Consider the following 8,458-nt stretch of genomic DNA (forward strand, 5'->3'; position numbering starts at 1 on the left):
CATAAAATTATGATTAGTCTAATATACTCATTAGTCTCTTCCACTCCACCCCTTTAACATCCAATATTTATTCAACATATAATTTTTATATTTTTTCAACCTTCAAATTACACCTCTATTTAATTCATATATTACCAAAAGTCAGAAGTACTCACTAATTAAAACTTCAAAAAACATCTGAACAACCACTATACAACCGCCCGTTCTATGAACGGGCTCAAAAGCTAGTTGGGATAATATTGGAACCAAAGAGTAATTTAGAGGAGATGAATGGAATGGAGCATTCAATTTTTTCGAGAAAGAAAAGCGTCATTTGGGGAACTGAATCAGCAGCAACATTCAATTTTTTTTTTTTAATATGTGTATTGGGCTTTAAAAAAATGGACCCTTTATTTTTTGGTGGTCCTGTGTTGTTGACCAAGATGCACAGGACCACCACCGGGCCTGCTAAGTAAATACTCAATTTTCATCCTAACTTATGATATTTTATATATGGAATGTAATGGTAAACGATGGTGAAACTAATGGCCTAGAAAAATCCGAGAGATAAAAAAAAAAGGTTGGAAATCAATAAAATTTCAAACCCTATTTCAAATCCAAGACACACTTAGACTTATTGAATTTTGGAAGGATCTGAATAATTTCCAGACCTAGTGGATTTGGGCTTCGATCCACATGAAAATTAATATTGGTCGCGATGTGGGTCTCACACTCTCACTAGACCCACCCCATGGTCCCGGCCATGCAAATCCCGACCCGCACAACCTTTTTCCAAGCTTTACTTTCAGCATATATTCTCTATGTACATGCTGCAATTTATCTTCGGTAACAACATATATTTCGTACTTCAAGAGTGGGGGAAATGGTAAGAGAAACCCTTTCCTCAAAGCGCCCATAGTAGATTGAACGATTGAACCCAAACCTTGTGGTTATAAGCTGAAATCCTTTCCTCTGGCCAAGACATTGCCTGAAATATTTCGTACTTTAATGTGTAATAGGTTTAAAATTTGCAAATTAAAAACCGAAATTGATAATGAACGGGATTGATCCTTATTCTCTCAAAATCATAATCATATTATTTCACTAGTACAATCGTTTTTTGTTCATAAAATGAACCATACCACTTATTTCAATAGAAATAAAGTAGATGCAACAACAATTAAGTTTGTTCAATACTTGCGCCTACAAAGTGTAAGACCATCACCAACTGAAAGAAGGGTGGACTCAATTCGAGGGTCATTCGCAAGGAAGCCATTCAAGTGCCTGATTTCCTCATATCCAATTTGTTTAATAAGTTTCATCGCAGGGTCATTCTTAAATATCTCATCATTTGGATCAAACGCAACGGAACCGAACCAAAGAGTGTTGTCATAGGCTATCACTCCTCCTACCTTAACCAATTTCAGCAATGGCTCGTGGTACTTGATGTAGTTTTCCTTGTCAGCATCAACAAATGCGAAATCAAATATCCCTTCCTTACCCTGCATTATTATTATTTAATACTACTTACAAATTATATTAACATTAACTACAAATAAAAAAAAAAATTATTTAATCAGATTTAATTACAACAGATAAAAAATTAAAAACAAAAAACAAGTCAAATACTTAATCACAGACAAATATACTCTTTATTAATTACATAATTTAATTTTGTCTATTTTATTATGCCACGTTTTTATATTGTCAAAAGAAAACAAATTTAATTTAATTTTTTAAATAAAATTCAACTAAACAAATATAATCCGTAATAAAAATAAAAATAAAAATACACTACCCCAATAATTTTGTGTTTACTTTTTCTTTGCGAATAATTTTTTCTACACAAACATAACTTTTCTTTTTTATATATTTTTGTAATATTTTTTTCTACACAAACAAAAATGAACATAACCTGGTTGTTTTGGAATTAAGTGAACTAGACTGGAAGTTTAAAAGAACAGGGCTCACATTGGTAATCATGTCATTCAAAAATGGCATGGCTGGTCCTTGAACAAAGTCGATTTTATGCTCAACTCCGGCCTTTTTAATGTATGGAAGCCCAACTTCATAAGCCTCTCTATCTGGATCAAATGCTATAACCTACGTACATTCACCATGAAATTAATCAGCAAGTTCAAATATGTCTTAACGTTTTTTTTTTGGTTCTACTACGAGGAGGTAATCTCCTGTGGAGTTTGCATGGGTACCTCGATGGGCAACATCCCTAGCTCCCAGTTGAGATTTTTTCCATTCCTAAGGCTCGAACCCGAGACCTTGGTTAAGGAGCAAGAGGCCCTTAACCACTCATGCCAACCTCAATTTATAAATATGTCTAACGTTGAGATTTGAACATTTGATGTCGAAAAACGTAACCTAGCTTTGTTGGAGTAAGCTTGAAGTAACTTGGAGGTCTAAGACAAGTATATTTAGGAGTCATCTAAATATGCTTAGGAGTTCTATTATGCTTAGGAGTGTTCTAATAAACATATCTAGTATTTAGGAGATTATCTAAATATATAATGTTTCCTAAAAGGATTAGGAAATCTCTCTCTATATAAGAAGATGTCAAGGTGTGACATAACTTACGTGAATTAAGAGATTAAGCAACTTAGAGTTTTGAGTTATTTTCTTTAAGTTAATAAGAGAGTTATTCTTGTTAATCTTGTGTCCACTATATTGATATTCTACATTTGGTATCAGAGCCGACAATCAAGTCGTCATGGGTGACAACAAAGATGATTCTGGTGAAACCAAAAACAGAGAAGCCGAACCGTCGTCGATCAAGTATCCTATGCTAACAAGCTCAAACTACACTGTCTGGGCCTTACGAATGAAGATTGCTCTCAAGGTGAACAAAGTGTGGGAAACCATAGATCCCGAAAGCAAACACGAAGACAAGAACAACTTGGCAATTGCTCTGTTATTTCAATCCATACCAGAAGCTTTAACCTTGCAAGTCGGAGAGCTCGACACCTCGAAAGCTATTTGGGAAGCAATTAGGGCAAGACATGTTGGTGCCGACAGAGTAAAGGAGGCCCGATTGCAAACCTTAATGGCAGAATTTGATAGACTCGAGATGAAGGAGGAAGATACAATCGACACATTCGTTGGTAGAATCTCTGAAATTTCCTCCAAATCAGCATCTCTTGGAGAAGTCATTGAAGAATCAAAACTTGTGAAGAAGTTTCTGAAAAGTTTACCACGAAAAAGATACATACACATTGTAGCAGCTCTTGAACAAGTTCTTGATTTGAAAACAACCAGCTTTGAAGACATTGTTGGAAGATTAAAAGCTTATGAGGAGAGGATCAACGAAGAGGAGGAGAATCACCATGATGATCAAAACAAACTCATGTATGCAAACATGGACACATCCCAGAACTATCAACAAAGTTACGACAGTAATAGAGGAAGAGGACGAGGAGGTCGTTTTCCATGGAGAGGAAGAGGTCGCGGTCGAGGCCGAGATCCAGAAAGGACGAAGAATGTAACATGTTATCGATGTGACCAACAAGGTCACTATGCATCCGATTATCCCGATAGGCTATTAAAACTTCAAGAAGCAATGGAAGAGAAGGGTGAAGAGACTCATGAGGCCGATAGATTGATGAAACATGAGATGATTTATCTGAATGAAGGAAAAGTGAAGCCCATACTGTTTGAGACACATCTAGACACGAGTAATGTGTGGTATCTAGATAATGGAGCTAGCAACCATATGAGTGGAAATCGGCAGTTCTTCATGGAGATTGATGAAACAATCTCAGGAAAGGTACGATTTGGTGACGACTCACGCGTAGACATTAAAGGAAAGGGATCGATATGCTTTGTACTCAAGTCAGGCGAGAAGAAAATACTGGAGAATGTGTATTTTATTCCTGACTTAAGAAGCAACATCATAAGCCTTGGCCAAGCAACAGAAGCAGGATGTGAGGTGCGAATGAAAGACGAGGTCTTTCGACTACTTGATCGAAGTGGCAAATTACTTATGGAGACTACTAGGTCCAAGAATCGCCTGTACAAAGTAGTGTTAGAGGTTGACAACATCAAGTGCTTACAGATGATAGGAATAAGTGAGTCAAGCAAATGGCATGCAAGATTGGGGCATGTAAATTTGGATACCATAAAACTAATGATTACCAAAGAACTTGTGAGTGGTATACCGAAGATAGCAATCGAGAAGGAAACTTGTGTCTCTTGTCTTCTCGGCAAGCAAACAAGACAAAGCTTTCCTCAAACAACATCGTACAGAGCATCGCAAGTTCTTGAACTCATCCACGGGGATCTCTGCGGACCAATCTCTCCACCCACTCCAGCAAGAAAACGGTATGTATTCGTACTTATCGATGATTATACTCGCTATATGTGGACAATTCTATTACAGGAGAAAAGTGAAGCATTCGAGAAGTTCAAAATCTTCAAGAACGTAGTAGAACAGGAGACGAAAAACACGATTAAAATGTTCCGTACAGACAGAGGTGGAGAATTTACATTGCATGAGTTCATGACTTCTTGCGAGAAACATGGTATTCAAAGACACTTAACAACACCATACTCACCTCAGCAAAACGGAGTAGTTGAGAGGAGGAATAGGACCCTGCTTGGTATGACAAGAAGTATCCTAAAACATATGAACTTATCAAAATACTTGTGGGGAGAAGCTATAAGACACTCCACCTATCTTATAAACCGAGTAGCAACGAGATCACTAGAGGGAAACCAAACACCGTACGAAGTGCTTAAAGGCAAGAAACCCAATCTCAATCACCTTCGCGTTTTTGGATGTATAAGCTATGCAAGAACAGAAACCGTGGGTAGGAAGAAGTTGGATGACCGATCAAGAGTGTTAGTGTACCTCGGAACGGAACCCGGATCAAAAGCCTATCGTTTGTTTGATCCGGCAAATCGAAGAATTGTTGTCAGCAGAGATGTGGTATTTGACGAGACCAAGAGCTGGAAGTGGGATGAACTAAGAGAAGAAGAAACGGGAACATTTGAGATAGACTTTGGAAGGGATGGAGTTATCATCCAAAACGACGAGACAACAAATAACAATACTATAGAGAACAGAGAAAGAAACGAAGAAGTCGACGATGATGGAACTGATACAGACAATGAGGGATCGGAGCAAACTCAGCAACCACTGCGACAATCAAATCGAGTACGTCGCAGGCCAGATTACTTGACTGATTATATTTGTCTGGCTGAAGTTGAAAGTGAACAATTGTTGATGCTATTGGATGAGGAACCATGGGAGTTTAGTGAAGCCAAAGGATCAAAAAATTGGATAAACGCGTGTGAAGATGAAATTTGTTCAATAAACAAGAACAAAACATGGGATTTGTGTGACTTACCGATTGGAGCTAAAGCAATCGGACTGAAGTGGATTTTCAAGATCAAGCGCAACTCCGATGAAAGCATTAATAAGTACAAAGCTAGACTTGTAGCAAAGGGATATGTACAAAAGATAGGTATAGACTTTGATGAAGTGTTTGCACCAGTAGCTCGGATTGAGACAATTCGGTTCATCATCGCCTTGGCAGCCTCAAACGGGTGGAAGATACACCATCTTGATGTAAAGACCGCGTTTCTTCACGGGGAGCTGAAGGAAGTCGTTTATGTTACACAACCAGAAGGGTTTGAGATCAAGGGGAGTGAAGAGAAAGTATACAAGTTAAACAAAGCACTTTACGGATTAAGACAAGCCCCAAGGGCATGGAATACCAAGCTAAATAAAATTTTGATGGATCTCAAGTTCGTAAAATGCTCAAAAGAACCCTCGCTTTATCGAAAACAAGAAAGGGAGAAACTTCTTCTTGTAGCAGTCTACGTAGATGACCTGCTTGTCACAGGGTCATGCTTAGAGATAATTTTGGATTTTAAGCGAGAGATGGCAACTAAGTTTGAAATGAGTGATCTTGGTGAGTTAACTTATTATCTCGGGATTGAAGTAATCCAACATGATGACGGTATCTCGTTGAAGCAAGAAAGATATGCGAGGAAGATTTTGAAAGAGACTAAAATGGAAGAGTGCAATGCAGCCCACATACCAATGGAATCAGGTCTGAAACTGTCCAAAGCTCGAGAGGAACAAGGCGTTGACGAGAAAGAATATAGGAGAAACATTGGATGCCTCCGATACCTGCTTCACACGCGACCAGATCTTTCGTTCAGTGTTGGGGTGTTGAGTAGGTACATGCATGAACCAAAGGGGTCACATAAAGCAGCATTGAAGCAAGTCTTAAGGTATTTACAAGGAACCCTCTCCCATGGTCTTATGTTTAAACGAGTAAACAAGTGTGAGCTCGTAGGGTACAACGATAGTAGTCACAATGTGGATGTAGATGACGGCAAAAGCACCGCTGGCCATGTTTTCTATCTCAATGATTGTCCAATCACTTGGTGCTCGCAAAAACAAGAGGCCGTGGCTATGTCTTCTTGTGAGGCCGAGTTCATGGCTGCCACAGAGGCAGCAAAACAAGCCATTTGGCTCCAAGATCTACTCAGCGAAGTCACGGGAAAGACAAGTGAGAAGGTGTTGGTTCGTGTCGACAATAAATCCGCCATTGCACTTACGAAAAATCCAGTATTTCATGGACGAAGTAAGCATATACACAGAAGGTATCATTTCATAAGAGAGTGTGTGGAGAATGAGCAAGTGAAAGTCGAACATGTTCCAGGTAATGAGCAAAAGGCTGATATTCTGACAAAGGCACTAGGAAGGTTAAAGTTCAAAGAGATGAGAGATCTCATTGGGGTTCAAGACTTGTCGAAAAACGACTTCAAGCTTAAAGGGGAGATTGTTGGAGTAAGCTTGAAGTAACTTGGAGGTCTAAGACAAGTATATTTAGGAGTTCTATTATGCTTAGGAGTGTTCTAATAAACATATCTAGTATTTAGGAGATTATCTAAATATATAATGTTTCCTAAAAGGATTAGGAAATCTCTCTCTATATAAGAAGATGTCAAGGTGTGACATAACTTACGTGAATTAAGAGATTAAGCAACTTAGAGTTTTGAGTTATTTTCTTTAAGTTAATAAGAGAGTTATTCTTGTTAATCTTGTGTCCACTATATTGATATTCTACAAGCTTACCTTGCCGTCATCTGGGAGAGCGAGTGCAGTGGTAAGAAGTGAATAGCCAGTGAAAACACCAATCTCTAAGGTGTTTTTAGCGTTGATGAGTTTCAACAATAATGAAAGGAATTGTGCTTCATCCGCAGATGCATTCATTATGCTCCTGAAAAGTGAAAACCACACACCCATATATATTAATTGCTAATTACTACGTAAAATTTTATTAATTATACACAATTAACCCCAAATGAATTTAATACAATTTTGTAGAAATAGGTAGTGATCGAGGAAAAGAGTAATTAAGTACATGTGTTTGTATTTGTCGACAGTGGCATCTCTAATTTCCTTCAACTGTTGATGCTCATTAGGGTATGCACTGGTTTCCAAGATGTACTGCATGTCAACAAATTCATACCAACTCATACACTCGTTATTACACTATGCAAATCCGTATTAGACGTACTATTACTCGTTGAAACTAAAAAGTAGATGTTAACTAGCTTAATTGTTTAAAATCTTAAAACACTGACTCCACAATATCCAAAACTTGGCTAATGTGGAGTATGTATTTAATTAGTTACGTATTAAGAGCTAGTAATGATAAGAAAAACTGACCTCCCGAAGAGCTGGGCTGCTGAGAATCATCTTATCTTTCAAGTCAATTGCCATTTTTTTTTTTTTTTTTTGTAATTTGCTAAATGCAGTATGAACTATTCTTGTGAGTTATTTACTAATTTGGATTATGTTTAGGGCAGAAAGCTACATCTGTAGTCCGTATTTATTGACGTTCAAGTTTTGACATTAATTTCCAATAGTACGTGACGTACCATTCATTACTTATAGAATGTAAGGTGGTTGTAACTTGTAAGTTCTAACGAGCGGATGAGAATCATTTGGAATCCGTTTGTCAACATCTAGCAGCGTGCAGCGTCCACGTTTCAATCTTCTAATTACGTCCATCTATACTACTCCCTCCGTTTCTAAATAAGCGTCCACTTTGAACATTTATCGGGATTTAATAAAACTGAATTGTGTATAAGAGATAATAATTGATAATGTTTTTTTTTATGAAAGGAAAAAGTAGATAATTGTTTATTGATAAAGTACAAATAAAAGTTGATGTGGTGATTGAAAAGTGAAAAAGTGTAGAATGTGTAAGAAAAAGTAATAATGATTTATGAAAAAGTGGGAAAAGTATGTGGAAAAGTGGGAAAAGCATGTGGAAAAGTGGGAAAATGCATGTTCAAAAATGGAAAGTGGACACTTATAAGGGAATGCTATTTTTAGAAAGTGAACACTTACTTAGGAACGGAGGGAGTATCATTTCTCTTATTTGCCCACTCTAGTCTTCAACCTTTTTATTCTAGACCTTTTTACTTTTTTGAATTTCAGTTTAGT

At 37.4% G+C, this 8,458-nt stretch overlaps 1 protein-coding gene across 2 annotated transcripts; it reads right to left on the bottom strand.

The window, feature by feature from the left end:
* Positions 1-1,043: 1,043 nt before the first annotated feature.
* LOC110800103 (flavonoid 3',5'-methyltransferase-like) lies at positions 1,044-7,845 on the bottom strand. Of its 2 annotated transcripts, XM_022005394.2 has the most exons (5): positions 7,676-7,839; positions 7,368-7,453; positions 7,079-7,223; positions 1,951-2,082; positions 1,044-1,481 (listed from the first exon to the last, which is right to left on the bottom strand). In XM_022005394.2, exons 1-5 carry the CDS (start codon positions 7,727-7,729, stop codon positions 1,170-1,172), a joined length of 729 nt encoding a protein of 242 aa, XP_021861086.1. In that variant the 5' UTR covers positions 7,730-7,839; the 3' UTR covers positions 1,044-1,169. The 2 variants fall into 2 exon arrangements, with proteins under 2 accessions (XP_021861086.1, XP_021861087.1); XM_022005395.2 differs by lacking the exon at positions 1,951-2,082 and having other exon boundaries at positions 7,676-7,845.
* Between the last annotated feature and the right edge of the window lie 613 nt (positions 7,846-8,458).

Source organism: Spinacia oleracea, chromosome 5 (assembly GCF_020520425.1).
Source record: "Spinacia oleracea cultivar Varoflay chromosome 5, BTI_SOV_V1, whole genome shotgun sequence".
Classification (NCBI taxonomy): domain Eukaryota; kingdom Viridiplantae; phylum Streptophyta; class Magnoliopsida; order Caryophyllales; family Amaranthaceae; genus Spinacia; species Spinacia oleracea.

Coding starts and splice junctions, on each gene's coding strand:
- LOC110800103 (XM_022005394.2), bottom strand. CDS start 7,729: ATGGCAATTGACTTGAAAGATAAGATGATTCTCAGCAGCCCAGCTCTT. Junction 7,454..7,675: donor GCAGCCCAGCTCTTCGGGAG/GTCAGTTTTTCT, acceptor GTTGACATGCAG/TACATCTTGGAAACCAGTGC. Junction 2,083..7,078: donor CTCTCCCAGATGACGGCAAG/GTAAGCTTGTAG, acceptor GAATGTACGTAG/GTTATAGCATTTGATCCAGA.